This window comes from Barbus barbus, assembly GCF_936440315.1.
Source record: "Barbus barbus genome assembly, chromosome: 39".
Lineage (NCBI taxonomy): Eukaryota > Metazoa > Chordata > Actinopteri > Cypriniformes > Cyprinidae > Barbus > Barbus barbus.
The window spans coordinates 20247461-20270223 of record NC_136717.1 but is presented as its reverse complement, the minus strand read 5'-3'; the positions used below and the strand labels follow the sequence as shown (position 1 = coordinate 20270223).

The following is a 22763-nucleotide window of genomic DNA, read 5'->3' as shown; positions in this document are numbered from 1 at the left end:
TTTCCCACAGTGTCCGATCGAGTGGTTCCACTATGGCTGTGTAGGTTTGACCGAGGCACCCAAAGGGAAGTGGTACTGCCCACAGTGTACGGCGGCCATGAAGAGGAGGGGTAGCCGGCACAAATAAATGCCAGAACACCTGGGCCGACCTCTCTGGAATGACTGTCCCCCTCGACTGAGAGTGTACATGTTACATCACCATGAGTTCAGGGTGTGTAGATGCAAGAGAGAGATGCCTGAAAGATGGTGTGGCTGCTGTGTGTGTGTGTTTGTGTAAATCGCAACCAGGTTGGGCGTTTTTAGCTGGTGAATCTAAGCGCACACTGCCCTCGAAACTTTTCCTGTTTTTATGTTTTTCTCTTCATCTCCATTAATCTTTATGGAGGCGGATGGGCAAGATGGTATTGGGAGGCCCATATTTTTAACATTCAAGACATTCCTCGGCTTGCCATGCGTGATGACCCTTCGCATCTGGCAGCTCCTGCTAATCCATATGGCATAGTATGGATTGACATGATGCAGACTGGGAATTGTAGTCCTAAACTGTTTGATGGACTACAAGTCTCGAGACATTCAGCTCTGACAAATCTTAAAGGATACGGATATGAACAGATTACGACAGCAAGAGTGACGCCTCATTGCTCGCCAGTGAACGTGATGATTTTGCGGGATTATTTGTGAGTAATGGATAGATGATGTATTGTGCTCCGCTTAAAGGACAGGATGTTTCTTATTTTACAGAGGAGCTCTTAAGGTGTTCAATAGAACAAATTAACAACTGTGACCTGTGTGTATGTTTGTGTGTCTGTGTCTTTAGCCTGTACTGCACTGATGTGGTGATACGTTTTGAGAGATGTGGGGGGGGGGGAAATAAAATGATCAAGAACTTTTGGTACACACTGTCTTAAAGTGCACTGTAAAAGATTGAATGCATTTTGCCAAGTAGGACATGTTTCTGGATCAACGTCGTTTTGGTCCTGGAACAACATTACTATCAACCAGTCGGTGCCCTCTGATTTTAGTAGGAGCGTGGGAAGGATATGAGAATTGGGAGACACATTGAGCTATATTCATGCAACAAGCAGAATTGCATTTTTGTATAAATCCCTCTTGAAACAGTTCCTAAATTGTCCCACTCAGGCAAATGGGACAATTTAAGATGCTGTTCTCTTCGTATAAACTAATTTAATCCTAAACCTTAAAAATCAATTTGTAACCAAAATTTGCTTTGAGTTTGAAGGGCTAAAAAACTCTTAAACTATAGATGGTGTTCACTTTAACGTTTTTATAGCTGGTTTAAATGAGCAAAGTGAATTAATTCCAGGCATTAATTTAAAAGGAAAGCTCCATAGAATGTGTCAAAATACATGAGACAATACTGTATATATTATAATATTTGAGGGTCCTATAATTATATATGCTCTCATAAGTCATGACCACAATACATGTAAACACAATATTTATTTCTGTTTATTTTGCAAATATAAAATAAATAGATTTCGAAGTATTATTTCTTTAAATAAAACTATATTTTATATGTGTGTGTATAGAGAGAGATGATTTTACTAAACAATACTTTATATATATATATATAATTTTAACTTTTTTTGGAAAATAGAATCTTTGTTAATGTTTATCTTATGGAGGAATCGTAACTTTTTTTTTTTCTCAAAGAATATTACAATATGAATTGCATATTGTTTTGCTGGACTTTCCAAAGACTAAAATGCATGTGCTGTCTTAGCTGGGAAAATGTTGGAATTAAATAGGTTAACGCAAACCAGGTGCGCACTTTAACAAATCAAAAGAACAAACCCAAACATCCTCTTTTTTCTGACAGTATCTACTACAGTTACTTCCGTTTAAATAGCTATGAAAAGAAGCAGCACACGGGGGTCTGGAGGCGCGTTTTGTAAAAGTTTAAGAATTTTAAAGGTTGTTAAAAAAGCGTAACGCGTAGGCTATACGCGCGAGAGACCGTATGAAAACCGTGCGACGCGACGGCCGTGATGTCAGTCTCCTGCTCGTCTAGACTGACCAACAATTAAAAAGGAGTGTAAATGACCGCTACACACGTCCTGTGTGAGAAGGCCTTTAAGTTTAATATGTGGAGAAGCCCAGCCGAACCCACAACATTCACAGCGGTTTGGTAAAGGGAGGCAGGCGCTCTCTGACAGCGCGTGAAGGAGGCGTATCATTACTCTCAGTCATGAGGTTCCTCCGCTCGGGAGTGTTTTTAATCAACCGTGGGGCTCAGCAGCCCTGAGGAGAAGAAAGAAGCCTTCAGAGAAACTTTGGACTCCCGGACCATTGAAACGAGACTTCACAAGCAGCTCTGACGCGCCTCGAATTAGTTCAAGATTTCCCACGATCATGTGAAGCGTTCCTCAGATATGTGCGCTTTAACCCAGCGCGTCGGATTCCTAAGGTGCGCGTTTGAGCGCTTGTCGCTCCACAGCGCGCCGTGATCTGGAGGGATGATGTGGGGACCAAACGCGCATTCCCAATGGTATGTGTCTTGACTCTATCCAGCAACGTTTGTGCAGAAGTGGGAATGCTTTTCCGTGGGATCTGGGCGCTCCGCCGGAGGTGCTGCACTGGTCCCCTTTTGCTGCTGGGGATAGCGGTCGGGCTGTTTTACCACACTGTGACTATGCATCGGGACAGAACTGAGTTCAAGTCCAGCCAACGGGACCAAAAGAACAAATCTGCGGTGTTTGATTATAAACTACTGCTCAAGAACCCAGAGAAACTCGTATCTCTACTAGAAGCATCACAGACAGACAGTTTTGTAAGTATGATGTTTGAAAGCTGTTTATAGCTTATTATTTCATTGTTACCTAATAATAGTGCTCCTGCTGCTGATAATAATAATAATAATTATTATTATTAGCAGCAGAATCTATATTTATCTATGATATTTAGTATTCGTTATCTTACACAATTTATTTATTTAAATGTATTTATTAATGCATTATTCGGGCATTTAATGTAAAATTTTATGCACACATAAAATAGTTCTTTGTAGTCCTGAAAAAATATTTATTGCTCATAATATTATGCATTCATTAATTTAAATATAATTATTTATTAATGTATTGTTCATGTATTTAATGTTAAATCGAATGTATAATTAATACAGTTAAAGTGCATAAAAATAAGAATATTAAATACTCATAATATTACAGCATTATTTGTACTTTTTATTAATGTATAGTTCAAGTATTTAACGTTAACTGTAATGCATAATTAAAATAGCTTTTTATAATACTAAAACATTTTTATATATATTTGATACTCACAATATTACAGCATTAATGTATTTAAATTTAATTATTTATTAGTGTATTATTAATGTACTTTATTCATAATTTGATATCTATGAAAAATAACCTAGAAGTTTTATTTTTTTTCCAGGTAGTGATAGCTTTCAAAACAATACAGATCTTCAATCAAAAACTTAATTATTTCTGAGTTCTCATCCCTTGTAAAAAAAAAAAAAAAAAAAAAAAAAGAAATGAAAAAAATCTGTTGCTTTAGGATATTTGTCTTCCTTCACTTTCAGCATGAAACCCAGTTAAAAATAGCCAGCGAGTATTGTTTATTTATGATGGTTGTCTTTGTTGGGGGTATTTTAGGAGGAGAAACTCAAAGCTGGACATTCATTGGTTTAAGAGAGCGCATGAAGGAGGGGTTATTTATGAGCGGACACATGCTTTCGTTTGAGCGCTGGGATGATTGACATTTGCAGGGAAGTGTTATGTCAGTATGGGATAGAAAGAGCTCAGGAGAGATGCCAGGAATAAAGAACGGCTGTCATGTGGGATGCCCAGCCATAGGCTTATTTATGAAATCTGTATGAGGAGGTGGAGCATGTGTGTGCATGAGAGAGAAAAAGAGTGTGCAAAGCATGGAAAAAAGTGATAGAGAGAGACATTGGGAAACAGATTTAGGGTCAGTGAGGCAGAAGATGAGGGCAGGAAAGCAATGAGAGGTGAAAGAGGTTTAGTTTTAAGCCAGGACTGCGGCAGTATGCCTTCCCATAATCCCGCACTAACTAACTCCTAGCAGGAAGTCAACACTGAGAACCATGACAGCTGTCCTCAATCAGCTGTTAGTGTACCTTACTTGAGTGTGTGTGTGTGTGTGTGTGTATTGAGAAGGATAGAGTTATCAGTCTGTACGACCATCAGTGGCTCTCTGATGTGTTTGCAGACGGACTGTGTCCTGCAGTGTCTGGTGCTGCCATATAAAAGTGATAAACAGGTAGGTAACAGAGTTGGGCAGGAAGTGAAGAATTACCCATTGCATTTGTGGGCATCATGATTGTGAGTGTGTGTGGGAGTTTTTAAGGATTCTGGGCATTTGTTTTGGAAGTTTTCAGCCTCTCAGCAACAGGAGTGAGATAATGTTTGTTGTGTGAATTAGCATAATGTCATTTCATATTAACATATATTCATAACGTTCATTTGAAGAAGATGCCTATTCCCATGGTTGCTGCACGGACTGTGAAAAGTGTGAAAAAGTTTTCCCATCCCGCAAACCATTTCTGTCTCGTTGTCCCTGGAGACCATTGGAGGAGGTTCATTCATGTTAACGAAGTCACGTCTGTCTGTGCTTTTGGACCGCCTGGTTCTGATCCAGGATCAGACAATTGCATTCACTTTCAGCTGATTAACTTCTAGTGTTTACACACACAGTGAGAATAACTGCTTTGACTGCAGCCATATGTCAGTCTAATATAAACCTCACTATGTAGTGTTTAGACATCACACTTTAACAGCCAGTTGGAAGGTCGTAGTCACATACTAATCTCACACAGTCAGCCCTATTAATTTTTTAAATAAATAAATACAATAAATATAATACTTTTTACATTTTTAAAATGTATTATTATTCATAAGTTTTAAGCATTAATGTTTGGCACTATTTTTTAAATGTGATCAGGCTTATGATGATCACTTAATGAATGATACAATGAGCAAAATATCCCATAAACTTTGGAACCTAGGGACCTAATACTGTAGAGAAGTTCAGCGAATAATACAAAATAATAATTTAAGAATATAGAAAAAATATAGCTATAAAACTGGAAAATAGTTATATTTAGTACTCATAATATTACAGCATTAATTATTTACATTTAATTAGTTATTAGTGTATTATTCATGTATTTAATTTTAAATTGAATGCATAATTAAAATATAGTTATAATAATATTTGCAATATTTAATGCTCATAATATTACAACTTTAATGCATTAACATTTAATTATTTATTTACATTTAATGCATAATTAAATAGTTATATATAAAATATTGAACAGTATTTATAATATTTAATGCTCGCAATATTGCATTATATTGTATTTAAATGTAATTATTTATTAATGTATTATTGTATTTAATATTAAATTTAATGCATAGTTAAAATATAGTTCTTTATGATATTACTGAACAATATTTATAATACTTAATGCTCACAAGGTTGTATCATATTGTATTTAAATTTAATTATTAAAGTATTATTCATGTATTTAGTTTTGAATTTAATGCATAATTAAAATAGTTATATAATACTGATCAATATTTGTTTAATACTCAATATTACAGCATTCACGTATTTAAATGTAATTATTTAATGTATTATTCTTGTATGCGGTATAAAGGGTGTAAAGTCAAACCTCTGCTTTTACATTGCTGTCAGGAGACACTGTAACCTACTGTCTAGCACATGCTATACATGTTATAGTCTATATTAGGCCTGCGGTTTGCATGAACAACTGCACTCCATCACTGTTGGGCTGAACGCTCCCCAAAGAGACTCGCGTTCAAGTATGCTGAGAGTTTATTGTCTGCCGTTTTGACTGTGTGGGGAGAGGACAAGTACAGGAGGTCAGCAAGTAGCGCTCACTTCTTTTCTACACTATGCGTTGCATTGTTTTAGAGGGTCTAGATGTGGCATAGAGGTGGGTTTGGTATGTTATGTGTTTGTGAGTGTGTTTGATGCGGTTTGTGTCGAATAGCAGATAGGAAAAAGGTTATTTTTATATATAGGGGCCCTCTCGACAGCCATGATTAACCTCTGAACCTTATACATGGAGCCAGTGGTAACAGAACCCCTCATCCAGAGTGGCACAGAGAGAGAGAGAGGTATTTGTGGAGGGGGAGGAAGAGCGAGGAAAGCGCAGAAAAACAGGGAGAAGTAGTTTGTGGGGGGAAAGCTTGAATAAAATGTTGAGCCAATGCCAAACGTTTAGCCAACTAAACCATTCACTTTGCATGGACAAGCAGAGTTCGAGGTCTCCTCTGAATACTAACAGAACCCACGTTTTGTTTTCTTCCTTCTTTCCACATCTCAAACGCTCTCTTGAAGACATGATAACCTGACCCAGCTGTGCTTCGCGCTGGGTTCAAATATTGAATCTGGAGTACAAAGTCGAATTCCGTTCATTTCTATGCAGAAAATTCCTTAGAAGAATGAAACATCACGTTTTCCACAAAAAGTCTAATAAACACTTTATCCAGCAAGTAAGCACTTCGTTATGCTAATGGTGGACTGTTTATGGTCACCAAAGAATGTAGCAACTTGGCACATACAATCACTAATGTGTGTGTTACAAAACTTTGAAGGCAGCTCCAGTAAGAATCTAAAATAGATATATATTTATATGTAGACATTATTTTAAATGTGTACATTTACCGTTACAATGGTTTCAGAGGCAGCTCATTCAGAATTTAACATTTGAATTTATATATTAAATTGTGACATAAGACATTAAGACAGAAGACATTATTAAATGTATTTAAATATTAATACATCTATCTTATTTACGTTATTGTAATTTTTAACATGTACACACACACACACACATATATATATATATATATATATATATATATACAGTTGAAGTCAAAACTTTACATACACCTTTCAGGAAAACCCGTGCATTAAGAGCCGTATGATATTTAGGCAAAACAAGAAAAATGTACTCATCTTCATTCTGTTCTTAATGCATGGGTTTTCCTTCTGGAGCATCAGTGAGCGTTTGAACTTAATAGCTGCATATGAGTCCCTCAGTTGTCCTCGGTGTGGAAAGATGAATCTCAAAATCATACAGTCATTGCTGGAAAGGGTTCAAATACACAAAAATGCTGGAAAACCAAAGAATTTGTGGGACCTGAAGGATTTTTCTAAAGAACAGCGGGCAGTTTAACTGTTCAGGACAAACAAGGGACTCATGAACAACTGTCACTAAACAAAAAAATCACAGCTGTGGATCATTCAGGTAACAACACAGTATTAAGAATCAAGTGTATGTAAACTTTTGAACGGGGTCATTTTTATAAGTTCAACTATTATTTTCTCTTGTGGTCTATATGTAAACTTTTTTTATTTGAAATATCTTATTCAGGTCAGTACTAAATAAACAATAACATGCATTTTGTATGATCCCTCTTATTTTGGTAAAATAATTAACATTTTGCAGATTCTGAAAGGTGTATGTAAAGTTTTGACTTCGACTGTGTATGTGTGTATATATATATATATACATTTAATGTAAATGTATAAATTTTGTGAATTTATTCATGTATATTATTATTAATTAATTACTATAATACTTAAGTAATATAGTTTAACTGCATGTATTGTTGTGTAGCAAATTGGCACAATATAAAAAAATCTCTCTCTATATATATAAATAATATAATATAATAAAAAAGTCATTGAGGAGTACAGCTGCTCAAAATGTCATTCATCCAATCGGATTTTTAAAGGCATAATTGTTTTAAATTTACAGATATTTGTATTCTGATGTGAATGTTCACATCCTGCACTTCATTGGTAGAAAACTTAACTACGTCTGTGTTAATTTTAATAGTTAATTTTATAATTAATTTTTGAAATGCTATTACTCTGATGCATCTGAGTGCAGAGAGTGACTTTAATAATGATGTTAATTTAGTTTGGCTTGCCTTTCCACATTGCTGACAGGAGAAAACAGCAGAGTTGATGAGATGATAATGGTATTTTGGCATGGGCACTAACTCCCAGAGTGCTATCTGAGCACATACAAAAACAAATCTGCATAAGATTCTCAGGCCTGGCTAGGGCACCAAAAGTTTTAGTAGCCTTCACAGCAAAGGTAATACCACCACTAGTACCACTTTCTGGTAGGGTCGTGTGTAGGATTTCTACATATCTGTCAGGGTGGTCTGTTCTTTATCTGTGTGTTTACTGGGTCAGAGGCCATGTGAGGATTGAGTTGTTTGAATCTGAGTACAGATGTTGTTATGTTTGGCTTTGTTTCATTGTATTATTCACAACACTTGTGACCCATTTGTATATATGTGTGTGTGTGTGTGTGTGTGTGTGTGAGAGAGAGAGAGAGAGATAGAATATGTATTTTTTTTTTCTGTCAGTATTGCATGCATGTGCACATATGTCTTTGTGCGTTTTTCTGCACCATGTGTGTTGTAAAAGTCGTGACCCTTTGGGGACGGTGTTAAGAGGTTGGCTTTTAAAGATAGTAATATTATTTTTAGTACAAACACATTTGGATTTAGTTGCACATACCAAACACCATCTACTCTCTCTTATACTTTTGCATTCAAGACTTGTGTGTTTTTTTATGTCTGGTTCCCACTGTTTAAAATGACCTCTGCTTGTTCAAAAGAGGATGCTTTTCCACGAAAGAGCAATTTCTGCTGTGATTTGACTGCGTTTCCACAGATCCCTGCACCAGAGGACTAAATTAATATTTATGTGTATATTAGTCTCCTGTTTTTATGTGGTGGGAATTAATGGAAGATTTCCCTGACAGGAATTAATGTTTTGTGTATAGCTGATTTAATTTCAGATCTTATTAAATTTAATGTATCATTGTGCTCTCTCACCTCTTTGGGTTTTATATATATATTCCTCTCCCTCCCTACTTCCTTTTTATTTCCCTGTTTCTTCATGAGACGTTTCTTATTGGTTGTTATTACTTCCTTTGAGCGCTGGGCTGTTTTAGGCAGCCCTTTAAAGAAGTAATGATGTTTGTGTCTTGGGCCGCAGACACGGAGGGTGAAATGAATGCAGTCCAGTAATTGCATGTTTTAGATTAGCGTCTGCAGCCTGAGGTCTCACAGAGGGGCAGGAGAGAGGGAGCAGATCGGAGGAGGAGAGACAGACTGGGGGATGTAGGAGAGAAAGAGTGGGAAACCAAGTATGAATGGAAACTAGATGCCTCTTGTTTCTTTTGAGTTGGTGATGAAGTTGTAATGCTAGTATTTGAAAAGAAAAGAGAACAGTTGGATTTTAGTGGTGCTGGCCCTTCATTTAGTGGTGCTGGGAAGTCGTGGCCTAATGGTTAGAGAGTCGGACTCGTAATCGAAAGGTTGCGGGTTCGAGTCCCCGGCCGGCAGGGGTTGTAGGTGGGGGGAGTGAATGCGCTCTCTCCACCCTGAGACCACGACTGAGGTGCCCTTGAGCAAGGCACCGAACCCCCAATTGCTCCCCGGGCGCCGCAGCATGGCTGCCCACTGCTCCGGGTGTGTGTTCACGGTGTGTGTTCACGGTGTGTGTGTGTGTGTGTGTGTGTGTGCATTTGTTCACTACTCACTGCTGTGTGTGTGCACTTGGATGGGTTAAACGCAGAGCACCAATTTCGAGTATGGGTCACCATACTTGACAATACGTCACGACTTTACTTTACTTTACTTCATGACAACATCACAATATTTCTGATTTTCTAGTCTCTAGATAAGGCTTAAGTCCATCCTTCAATGTAAGTATATGAATGTGTTTTGTTCGAGCGAAAGTTGCTTAAATGAGTACACATCTCTTCAACAATCAGCATTATTCAAATACTGAGCTTGATTTTATTGTCTTTTTGTTTTGAGTTCCCAGGTCCCCTGATGTACTTATTTATTGAAATTAACAAATTAAATTTGAACATCCAGTATAATAGCCTATATTACATAATAGAATATATGTGGGGTGGAAATAAAATATCTAATGAATAATTAAAATGTACAATATTTACATATAATTAGAAATAAATATAAGTATTACATTTACTAATAATAATTATAATATTTATTTATTTATTATTATTATTATTGCTGTTGTAGACATAAAAGGGTCATACATTCCTGTAGTTGTAAAAATAATTTGAAATAAAATAATGATATTATGTATTATTAATAATAATAATAATGAAACAAAAGAGTTAGTCAATAATAAATATTAGCTGTAGTAGTAGTGGTGGTGGTAGTAGTAGTATATTGTCAGTGTGTACTATATCCACTAAAAGTTATTTATGGTTTTATTTTGAAATCCCTAACCTATGTAATGTATGAACAATCTGTTTTGAAGTCTAAATGAGCTAATAATGGGGTGCAGGGGTTGACTTTGGCCATTTAGGACCCTTTCATTAATGTGGCTGAGCTCCCAGATGGAAACATTTACAAGCAGAGGAGGAGTGGACCTCTGAGAGAGAGAGAGAGAGAGAGAGAACAGCACAGCACGATGGCAGAAAAAGATGAACACATACAGAGAGAGAAGAAAGGGGAACAGTATCATCCATGCTGAAGGAGAGGAAACGCTCCCCTCCCTTCCTCAGTCACACACTCATGCTGAAGCTCTGCCCAAATAACGCTGTGTTCCTCCGATTCTGTTATGCAACACGGAACTGGATGATCGTGTGCTATGTTTAATATGACTTTTAATAGGGCTCATGTTGTCAAGCTTTCCTCTGGTGCTAAACTGAACCATATAACAGAATTCTCCCGTGCAGTACCCATCACCTGAAACTCTGAGCGAGTCTAGGCATCTGAAGTCTGCTCTCTTCTAATCGAGGTTCAGCCCTCCTCCCTACCTGACAGCCCACAGAGGTCATTACCACGCTACACTGCATTATGGGTACTTTTAAAATGCTCAGCTGCCTTTCTGATTATCCCCTGGTGTTGTGATCCTCACATGTGACAAAGCCTGAGGACGCTTTAAACCCTGTTGAACTTCATTGAGCATTTCTAACCTACAAATCAGGTTTATTGTGCATTTTCTTAAGTTTTAAAGAAAGTAAAATCAAGAATAAATTTATGTTCAAAAGAAAAGCTATAGTTGCTAAACAGTTTCTCTTTTCTTTCACTCAGGTGCATCATTCTAAGCGCAGATGTGCAGGAAAAGCCATTATTCTGACAGGCCAACATGCTCCGACAGACACAGAGGTCCAGTTGTACCAGAGAGTCCTACAGCAGCAGGGGTATCGAGTGGATCAGGCCCGTTACGCAGAGACCAGCGCCTCACTCAGACAGGACAGGAGAGGTGAGAGGGGAACAATAACATCCTGTCCTTTTGTGTGTAAACCCAGTTTATATTTGGAATACTACTGTACTACTTACTGCACAATATGCGGTACACTGAATGCTGCCTATATTTAACTTCTAATATGTAAAAACAAATGTATGCATAATCAACACTTTAACCTAGCATGCTGCACAGTTATCAAGACCTAATTCAGAAAGCAGTGTGTGGTTATCAGCTCTTAGCATACTGTACAGTAAATATGTTAATTTAGGATTTTTAAAGTAGTTCACCCAGAAATGAAAATGTACTTATCCTCAGGCCATTCAAGATGTAGATGAGTTTGTTTCTCAATCAAAAAAGGTTTGGAGAGATTTAGCATTACGTCACTTGCTCACCGATGGATCATCTGCAGTGAATGGGTGCCGTCAGAATGAGAGTCTAAACAGCTGATAAAAACATCACAATAATCCACAAGTAATCCAAACAACTCCAGTCCATCAATTAATGTCTTGTGCGGTGAAAACTGCGTGTTTGTAAGAAACAAGTTTTTGCTGAAGCTTTTAACTTTATAAACTGTTGCTTCTGGCCAAATTCCATAATTTGAAATAACATTTCCTCCAGAAAAAGTCCATCCCCTGTTGTCCTCTCACATAAAAATCCACAACATATTTGTATATCCACAACATACCGTTTTCACTTGTGAACAGTGCTTAATCGGTGCATATTTCTATTCTGATTCAGACTAGATGACTTTTTCACTGGAAAAAGCATTATTATGGATGGAGGACTAGTATTTTAGCCAGAAGCAACCGTTTGAAATTAAAACGTCTTACTGATGAATTTGTTTACTACAAACACACAGCTTTTTGCTTCACCCATTGCTAATTGATTGACTGGAGTCATGTTGATTAATTGTGGATTATTATGATATTTTTATCAGCTGTTTGGACTCTCATTCTGACGGCACCCATTCACTGCAGAGGATCCATTGGAGAGCAAGTGATGTAACGCTAAATTTCTCCAAATCTGTTCTGATGAAAAAAACAAACCAATCTACATCTTGGATGGCCTAAGGGTTAGTCAATTTTCAACAGATTTTCAATTTTGGGCGAACTATTCCTTTAATCCAATTTTGTGTTAAATCATGGTTGAAATTACTTAGGTTTCATTTGTTGCAATGTGAATGGAATCTCAAGTGCATTACATTGTGGGATACGGTGTTCTGTGCAGTGTTTTGTCACTACACATTTCGATATGTAATCGGACATCTGCATTTAATTATGCATGCAGAACATTTGTATATAATACACAAAATGCATACTGCATACAAAATATATACTAAAAATATAATGTTAATGTGCTGTTGAGAATATACCTGCAGCACACATATGCATGCATTTATGGGCGGCTCAGGACAGATTGGGTATGTTTAGACTGGCATTCTACCAACTTCTATTTTTGCACCGCATATCACAGTATGCTAATTTTCTGGATGCATGGAATGCCTGCTGTGAACTAAATTCACCAAAATGCGTGGTATATAACCCAAGCACGCTGCAAATGCAATGCACTTGACTTAACCACCCGTTTCTAATGTGAAGAATGAACTGGAAGGGATGTAAATAATAAATATAATCCATTTTTATCATTGTATTCCCAGTCTGATTTGACTCTTGTGTGTTTTTTGTGTATTATGTGAGGTATCGTTGGTTGGTCTCCAGGGACAATGGTCAAATATAGTTTAGTGGTCATGACTTCTGCTAGTGACCAATCAGAATGAAGTACAGGCTTTCCTGTAGCTCAAATAGTAGAGCATGGCGCTAGCAACGCCAAGGTCATGGGTTCGATTCCCAGGGAAAGCAAGAGCTGATAAAATGTAAAAACTGTAACTTGAATGCAATGTAAGTCGCTTTGGATAAAAGCATAAATGTAAATGTAAGTAATCTGGAGAGCCGTGTAATAAATTGCACTGCTGTGTGCTGCTGGCTCGTGATCTCAGAGTTTGTTGTTCCCTTCTACCGTCGTGTTTCAGGGGTTAATTTGGTCTCCAGCTCAGTTTAAGCACTGCTTCACGGTCACAGTTGGGGTCCTTAAACCTTCCTCCCCTCCTCCTCCTCCAGGTCGTGACTGGACACAGAGAGGTGATTGAGATGGAGGCCTCTCTCATAAACTGTGCTGTTAAGTTTCTGGGAATGTTTTTCAAGTACATAGCGCCGACCATTATTCCTTGGTTATGCCATATTCGTCCTGAAATTTATATAGATGCATAAACTAGTATTATGCAACTGTATTACCACAAATTGAGATTTACTGAGACTATTACCTCAATATAAACAATTTTGACTTTTGAAGTATGTAATGGCACATTATTGTAGATGAAAAAATACAAACAATACAGTGAGCTCCAAACATCTGAGATCATTAGTGAAAATACTTCTGTTGTACAATTTTCCAGTTGAATACACATGTTGACAAATTGACAAATTATGTATCAGCATAACAATACGAGTAATAAGTTTTACTTCTATATTTTACATCATTATCTCATTTTACATCATAATATTGGATTTACAATTATTTGGTGGTGGTGGTGTTGTTCTTTGCTTTAAAGATACTAAAATTGCTTTGTTTCTTTAGGATTAAATTTGGTTCACAGATTTTATTTTATGTATATTTTTTATTTTATTTTTCAGTTTATTTCAGTAAAGGCCATACAAGTATGTGTATTATGTGATGAATCAAGCAGGTGTTTGTTTGCCTCGGCGGACAAAGACAGGTTGTCGACATCTGTCCGTCAGATTCATCAAAAACTTTGAGGTCATCAGGCCAACAGCTAGCTGCACCCAAACATCTTTACCAGAACTATACACAGAAACTCTGCTGATAAAACACACTCATTTTAATGCCAGGAACGCTGAAGGCATCAGTGCCTTCCAGTGCTTTCCATTACCGGCACATTAAACATCTCAGATAGCGTGTGTGTCTATGCATATCTGTAAAGAGTTTAATAATCATAGATTTACATGTGGTGACAGTTATATAGTTAGTACAGGCCGTAATATAGATGCTTATTTAACTATGGGCCGTTTGGTATGCAGCACTTATAAACTGTAGTCTAAGCTTTGGCCTGGAACACTACAGGAAAAGCAGAAACATTAAAATGCATTGAACTGATTAGAAATGATGAGCTGTTAACAGCACTATCTGAACGTAGAATGAGCTGAAATTAACCTGATTGTATCAGGAGGATCATGAAGGCTGATTTCCCATGATTCCCTTTGGCTATAAACAGTACTTCCTGTTGTTTGGGCTGGGACGGCACTCAGGCACAAATGTTTGGACTTTATGCCAAATACACATCAGCTCATTTCCTGGAGCGATGCTGAGCACTACAATAACTACCAGATGTGCTTTTCCCAGTTTCTCTCTCACTCAAAGAATTTGATGTTTTATTAACTCAATAAACAATGGTTCAAATTTCTAAAGCATTAAACATTACATGTGCACATACAACTTGATTTAATTAAGTAGAACATGTTCCTGAATCAACATCCTTTTGGTCTTAGATTGGATTAGTTAGTTGGAAATTATTTGTTTGTTTATTTAGTATTGCAGGATGGTTAATCAAGGCAGTATTACATTTGACAGCTGTCATGTACTGAAGCATGTGCCTTAATATATTCAGTTTGATGTGGGCCAATCATATTGTGACGTCTAGATGGCTAATTGGGCCTCTGAACCTCTGGTCTGGAATTTGGTGAATTAAAACGGCGCTCATAAATCATATGTGTTTGCATGCAGAGAGGTTGCGTAGGGGGCTATGTATCTTTGATGTCTTGTCGAAACCATGAATGTCCCTCCTTTAATTCAAAGCTGCATAAAAGAAATTAAAAAGTTAAAAGAATGTCAAGTATAGATGAAGGCAGTCTTACAGCGAAAGGAAAATTGGCTGTGCCTCAGTTTCTTCCTGACTGCGCGTAGTGTTGCCACAGCATTATGTAATCCACTTTTGTCCTCGTTTTTAGGACTGTAAAAGGACTTCACAACTTCTTTATTATAAGAGCGAAGATTTTTCCAAGTCTAAAGCTTTCTTCCTTATTTTCATATTATGAAAAGACAGACAGCCTTACTTAAGGTTTTGTGTTACTTTTTACAGTGTTTACTTGGCAATGCTTAAGGGATTATTATTCCCAGAAGTGAGCTAAATATGACAAAACCTCCCTTGGGGACATTCAGGGATGTCCTAATTTGGACAAACTATTTTTCAATAGAGTTTCATCAGAAATGTCTTACACAAATAAATAAATAAATAAATATTACATGTTCAAAAATTAGAAGAATAATAATGCATTGTTATTATTGTATTATTATATTGTATTATTATTAGCCATTATTATTATTATTATTATTATTATCATTATTATTTGGGAACAGAGATGTCCTCATTTGAAATAAATAAAATTAATATTATTTTCTGTTGAAACAAATGTCTTAACTTATGTATAGATATTCTTGATTATATATATATATATATATATATATATATATATATATATATGTATATATATATTTTGTTTTTTTTTATTATATTTAATTTATTTTATTTGATTTCCGATATGTTTCTCTCTATGAACTATTAAACAGTTGTTTATGGTTAGGGTTTGTATTTGTGTGTAGTTGTAATTATAATGAACTTCTTTTTTTTAATTCCTCATTTAGATAGGTGGGGACCTAAATTGAGGTCCCCATGGGTACAAAAGCTTATAAATCATACAGAATTCGTTTTTTTGAGAAAGTAAAAATGCAGAAAGTTTCCTGTAAGGGGTAGTTTAGGTGTAGGGTTGGTATAGTAGGTTGATAGAAAATATGGTTTTTACAGTATAAAAACCATTACACCTATGGCGAGTCCCTACAAGGATAGCTGACCAGACTGACTGTGTGTGTGTGCGTGTGTGTGTGTGTGCGTGTGTGTGTGTGTGTGTGTGTGTGTGTGTGTGCGCGTGCGTGCCTTAATCCTCTGTTTTTGGCAAACTGTCATCAGCACATAGTCAGTGCTGATCTTGCCATCTTTTTTCTTGCTTTAGTTCTTCATCTCTCGCTAAATAAATATAAATATATTCTCTAAATATATTCTCCCTTCAACACAGATGGAAGAGACTGGTCCGTCTTGATATGCCTAAAGGGCTCTGAAAAAAGTTGCCTGCGAAAAATCAACTTCGCCCATCCGCAGCACCGCCAGAGGGTAAGACCACCCACTCCCTATAGTTGACTGCAATCACATCCAGTGCTCTTGAAGAGATTCCTGTTTATGATGCAGTGTAATGCACAATAATTAAAAAAATATGCCGCATTATAGCTCTGACACTGAGAAGGAAAAGCAAACAAACGCCAAGTGCTAATGCCAAATGCTTTTAGTTTGAAATGCATGTGAAATAAGATACGGTCCAGAGATTCAAAGGGAATGTTTATAGAAACCAGGACGCAATAAAACATTCCAGCATCCTCAACTACTCTGAGCTCACGCTCTAAATGAAGAAAACCCATCTATAAGAGCTCTCGTATTTTACTTACAATTCATCTGAACCCTGTATTTCGTAATGCTCATATAATGATCAGATTTGCTTAAATATCCCAGCTGTTGTGAGTCTCCTGGGCCAGTTATAGTTCTGGAAGTCATCCAAGAACAACTGCTACTTACTGTCTCAGTTATTAAATCGCTCTCGTTTATAAGCCGTTAGTCATCTCACAGGATCTTAATGCATTACTGAAGGACGAATGACTGTTTTGAATGTTGTTAAACTATCCATATTGGTGATCTTCGTTAAACTCTGACCTCTGATCCCTCCGGGGTCAAATCTTTACACAGGTTAACATAATACCAGCCTTTGCCGGAGCGTTTCTGGACATGGGCGGAGTCTGCCGGTTTTTAACGGACAGCCAGCTGTCAGGTGAGCAGAAATGTTCTAAGCATTTCTTTAAGACAGTGATGTATTTTTTGCAGCCACAACATTAATTTATTTCCGTTTCAATTTCAAATGACTTAAAGGAGATGTTTTGCAGAATGGTCACGCTGCTCTTTTCTGTAGAATGTAAAAGCATCGTAAAAAGACTTCTGAAACAATATGATATAGTTTTTCAAGAATTTGACATTTTTGCAAGAAATTGAAAGGGACAGTTCTCATAAAAATTAAATTTCTCATAATTTACTCATGTGATTCTAAACTGTAAAAAGAAAAAAAAAAAGTTGAGCCAATTTAAAATTTTAAGGTAACCAGCTTCACCAGATTTTTGAGTTTTCTAAACTTGTTGTTTTAAGTTTATACAACAAAAAGTTGAGAATCTCCTACAAAAATAAGTTGAGAGAACTCAAAAATCTGCTGAAGCTGGTTGCCTTAAAATTTTTTATTTTTATTTTTATTTTATTTAATTTTTTTTACAGTGTATGAATTTCTTTTGTCTGGAACACTTGAAGATATTTTTAACTGTTTTTATAATTGTATGAATTGTAATGAAAATCAATGGGGTCCAAACAACAATATTGTAGTATTATTTATATAGTATTAATTAATATTTTAAATTAGCTTTTATTGGTATCTTTTCAGTTTTCATTTCAATTGTAAGTTTTAGTAATTTTCTTGTGATTTTGTCATTTTCTATTTAGCTATTTCAATTTAAATTTCAATGAAATTTTCAGTTTAAGTACTTAAAATTTATTTCAATTAGTTTGCAACATTTTTTAAGTTTAAGTTTGTTTTTCTAATTTTATCTAATACTTATGTTTTATCCTATTTCAGCTTTATTTCAATTACCCAAAATGATAGTTTAATAGTAGTTTAATAAATTTAATAGTTTTAGTTAACAATAACAGCACTGGATCCAAAACAACCACTTTGGACTCCATTGGCTTTCATTAGGTCAACAAAAGCATTTCTTAAAAATTCCTTTTGTGAGAATCCTTATGAAGCATCGGCACTTAAATTGGTTAAAAGGTCCATTCTCAACTTAACAGACATCTCCAACACTGTGTGTGTGTGTGTGTAACACACTTCAGTCAGGTGTGTATTGGAGAATTTTAAGCGTGTCTCTGTAATTACTTATAAAAGTTAGTGTCAAGGGTGATATTTACCGTGAGTAACTCTCTGCTGCAGGGATATTAAAAGGTAAGTGCACATCGTAAATGCCATTTAATAACAGCCATACTGAATCATCTTTTCTTCAAAATGTCGCTTTTTTTCTTATATGTCAGAACGCTGCATTACAAAGCTCTTTGAAATTGATGACACTTAATTTAACTGCTTTGAACCAATTATGATCATCTCTTCTGAAAGACCTCAAAGGAGGAGGATAACAGTGCCTACGTTTTGTGACAATAATGACCGATTTTTCACCCGCTGCCCCTGTGGCATCAAGACCGCCCAGCTTCAGAAAAGGAGGCTTTGTCTCCGGCTCTGAAACAATATTGTCCTTCCTGTTGGCCTGACGCCCACAGAAACACGAGCGATTGAGTCCTGGTGTTTGGGGTTTGGCTAGGCCAGGTGGTGTCCTCTTTATAATGGCATCTGAAGACAGGCGTACTGATATGCTGATATACAAATATACACATGACATGGACAGGTCAGTGACCAAGTTGAATGTAAACTCTGCATAGCTCACACACTTGTGTTGGGAGTGATTGGGACTTTGGCAGAAGCACGGGGTACTGAGATCCTGATGTTTTTCCAAGTGTTTCGTTGGGGTCTGAAATGGGGCCCGAAGGCTGGTGTGGTGTGTGGTTTAACCCTCTGGTTGTGTTCGGGTCAAATTGAACTGGAAAAGATTTTCTTTTTCCCGAAAATACTAGTTAACGTTATCGCATTAGACTCAAACTTACTGACTTTGTTCACATAGGGTATGTCACACTATGTTGTTCTTTTGAGCTTTTTATTTGACAAGGAATCCTGAAAAAAGTATAATAGTTTTCACAAAAATATTAAGCAGCAAAACTACTTTTGATATTTTTATTACAGTTATCCAAAAATATTATTTTAGCAGTAAAAAAGCATATTTGAATAATTTCTGAAGGATCATGTGACACCGAAGACTGTAGTAATAATGCTGAAAATTCAGCTTTGCATCACATGAATAAATGTTATATTTTAAAATATATTTAAAAAGAAAACAGATATTTTAAACTGTAATAATCATTCATAATATCACTTATTTTGCTGTATTGTCTTGGCGAGCATAAGAGACTTTGTTTAAAAACATTTCAAAATTGACCTTGTTTTAACTCCATTCTGAGGCAAAACTTCATAGTGAGATGCAATCCCAGAATGCATTGCGACACTAAAAGTCATTGCAACATGGTGGACGAATCAAGAAAAAGCCAGACTCAGTGATTTTGTAACGTGGTATTTCTAGACACACGTCTGGAGTTCTTTGTGGAAAGAATTGAAGTAGCTGTGGCCTTCATGTCGATACATGTGCTATGTGTCTTCCTCACAGAGGAAATCAAGGTGCCTGAACTCAGACTTTATCCACTTCTCCCGTCTGTTTTCCATCTCAGGAGTGACATTACCAATACTTCCTTCTTCCTGCTCTTTTTCCACATCTCCACAAGAGGGAACCCCAAATGCTGCTGAAGATGAAGGGTAAGTCAAGTCACATTTGAAAGAATTGGCCAACCAAAAATGTTTCAATGTCAAGCGTTATTGTGATTGTATTCTACAGGAGGCAGCCAATCACACACAGCCGCTCGGACAATCAGGACCTGAATGCCACAGTAAATGTATACCTCCTGGTTACCTCGGCAACACCGCTGACCGCTTTTGTCCACCGCACAGCCTTGGTCAAAACCCACTTGGATAAAACTAGTCATGCCACCGAGGTAAGAAAGCACATGAGTGAGAGCCGTAAAAAAATTACAGTCAAAATAAAACAATATCTGCGTCTCAATACTCAAATGAGCTTAGAAATGATTATTAGGTGCCTTTTAGCTGTTTCAATAAGCATTTATATTTTTAAATCAGATCAGATGAGATTTTTCCAGTCTTAATATTGCAGTTTGGATCCCTGTGCTGCCGTTTACTGATGATGAAGGCTTGGCTAAACATTTATTCCCCATGTGATGTTTATTAGGCCTCCACAGCAGCGAAACACCGCTCTCATTGCAGTTTAACGCTCTCTCTCTCTGTGTGTGTGTGTGTGTGATGCCAAATTACTGAAGAGGCTTCAGTCAGAGACTTGTGAACAGCTGGAGGGCACATTGAGATCTAATAAGACACAGATCATGTTTACTGAGTTTCAAGGGTTGATAAAAGAGCCCTGACAAACAAGCAGATCACTATAAAGTCTTCATAAACGTCTGCTCGTTCCCCTCTGGTTGTTGGTTGGTGTATAGAGCACATCTTATGCAAAACTTAGTGTGTGCAACAGTGTGTGTCCTTGACAAAACTTTGAGATTTAAACTTTAAGATTTAAAATGACAATTAATTAGCATTTTAGGGTTGCACTGTGATCCTTAAGTAGAGTCGTTTAATGTCATATGATTTTTGTTCATTAGATTTTTTTATGGTATACAAACTACTATTACACTGAATGACATCCCCCCCCCCCCCCCCCCCCCCCCCCCATAAATAATGGTAAAAATATATGATTATATTTTGCTCAGAGAAAAATCTAATTAAACGGCACATTCTAATGCATGGAAAAAGAAAAAAAAGCTACATTAAACATTTATTGTTTTGGTGCTTGAAACCCCCTTTTGTCTTTGACCCATATGTACAAATCAATTGATCTCCATAGTGTATTACCCATTGTCTGTAGTAATGTGTAGTAATAGACTATTGTTCTTGTGCTGCCATCTAATGGTAGCACTCTCTCATCATCTTTCAGCTCAGCTCATCAGCTTCCGCTATCTGCCTATTGTACAATGGAAAGGTTTCTCTGGCATGACTTTGTGTTGTTGCTAGTATGTGTATAAATCATTCACAAAGTTAACAACATACATACTAATATTGTAGTACTCGCAAACATTCTTAAAATCAAACATTGAAATGTAGCTGAAGGCCCAACACTATGCAGAATTATTAACCGTATGTAAGCTTAATTGGTGAATGAACAGTTTTTGACTTCAAAATAGTTACTTTATAGCTATATAACTGATTTACCCAGAAATGAACAATTGAAAATGAAGTTTTAAGTGACCCTTTAACTGTCAACAAGTCTCAGTGTTGGTTTGTCACCATCTAGTTGTTATGGAGTTATACAGGATAAATCTCTTGTCCAGGTTTTTGAGAGTTTGTGTGTTAGTTGCTGTATCTGCAGCTGTAGAGGTAAGCATGTCTGTCAGTGTTAAATCAGTATTGATGAACAGTAGTTGTAGTGTAGAAATTGCAGTGTTCTGCTCAATCTGTTTAGAGAGGCTGAAGTAATGAGATCTCTCTGTTTGCCTCTCAGCTGTGAGTTTATGTACTGTGTCAGACTGATTTAGATTTCTTTCTTTCAGTTGCAGGTATTTTTTAGAGAAAGACTGGGTCCTGATCTCTCTCATCAGGCCATTGAGCACATGAATCACGTCATCAGTGACATCCTGAAAGCTGCTCTATTAACCACAAAGAAGAGCAGCTCCTCACCCAGGTCAAAAACATACACCTGCATTTTTAAAAAGAAAACTATTTCTATGTACATTTTTAAAAAGCATATTTGTTGTTATATAAACCTGAATGTGTAAAAGTGTTTTTGTTTTGGTTTTCTTATAGGTGTCTGCTTTGTTTTCAGTTAATGATCTTCTCATTGCACTATAATAACTCTTCTCTTCATCCAGTGGTGGTGAAGGTAAGAATAAATACTCATTTTGAATTTTGTTTGGTGAGGACAGAGGTGTAAAAATAACTATAACTGTAGATGATCTCCCATGCAAGTCTTCAATATGACCACTGGATGGCAGCACATTAATACACATTTACATTTATTATTTGTCTGCTCTCTTTCTGTCTCAGCTTCAGACTGATCTACATTTTGACAGAATGAAGGACCTTCACTTTGATGGACAGATAGCCAAAGAGTATATGCTGGAGGATGTGCTGAAACTGCTTTTCCCAGCATGCAACAGCGAGGCTGTGGAGCTTAGCTTGCCATTTAGAACACAGGAAGAGAATCAAAAGGTAAAACGCACTTCAGTTTTTCCAGATATTACCATAGGCTAGTAAACAAATCAATATAATTTATAATTTTTTTTAATGCATGTAAGAAATGATGTGAGCCCATTCAAAAATGTTTCAGTTACTGAAGCTATTGTAGAAATATGATTCATTTATTCTTTGATGAGAGAGAAATTACAAGTTTTAATAAGATAAAGTTTGTTTTTGGTTAGTCTAATCTTAACATGTTTGCCCCATGATGCAACTTGCACCATATAAAATAAAACTGCTTTATTAATGATAATACATTTTAATTTACAATCAAATACACTGCTATCAAATAAACTT

At 36.5% G+C, this 22763-nt stretch overlaps 2 protein-coding genes across 4 annotated transcripts in view; both read left to right on the top strand.

The window, feature by feature from the left end:
- Positions 1 to 1540, top strand: part of LOC306858278 (inhibitor of growth protein 3-like) — a 9106-nt gene extending 7566 nt beyond the window's left edge. Inside the window, exon 12 of one of the 2 annotated variants that reach the window (XM_079398723.1) lies at positions 11 to 1540. In XM_079398723.1, coding sequence (XP_079254849.1) covers positions 11 to 127 — 117 coding nt within the window. In that variant the 3' untranslated portion in view covers positions 128 to 1540. The remainder of the gene's footprint in view (positions 1 to 10) is intronic. The other variant, XM_079398724.1, reaches the window with a different exon arrangement.
- A 594-nt stretch (positions 1541 to 2134) lies between these two features.
- LOC306858683 (cadherin-like and PC-esterase domain-containing protein 1) overlaps positions 2135 to 22763 on the top strand; it is a 51769-nt gene continuing 31140 nt past the window's right edge. The window contains exons 1-9 of one of the 2 annotated variants that reach the window (XM_079399325.1): positions 2135 to 2791; positions 11142 to 11313; positions 16443 to 16537; positions 17162 to 17243; positions 19841 to 19925; positions 20005 to 20161; positions 21782 to 21912; positions 22035 to 22110; positions 22275 to 22439. In XM_079399325.1, coding sequence (XP_079255451.1) covers positions 2507 to 2791; positions 11142 to 11313; positions 16443 to 16537; positions 17162 to 17243; positions 19841 to 19925; positions 20005 to 20161; positions 21782 to 21912; positions 22035 to 22110; positions 22275 to 22439 — 1248 coding nt within the window. In that variant the 5' untranslated portion in view covers positions 2135 to 2506. Of the gene's footprint in view, positions 2792 to 11141; positions 11314 to 12294; positions 12371 to 16442; positions 16538 to 17161; positions 17244 to 19840; positions 19926 to 20004; positions 20162 to 21781; positions 21913 to 22034; positions 22111 to 22274; positions 22440 to 22763 lie in introns of those variants that run through there. The other variant, XM_079399326.1, reaches the window with a different exon arrangement.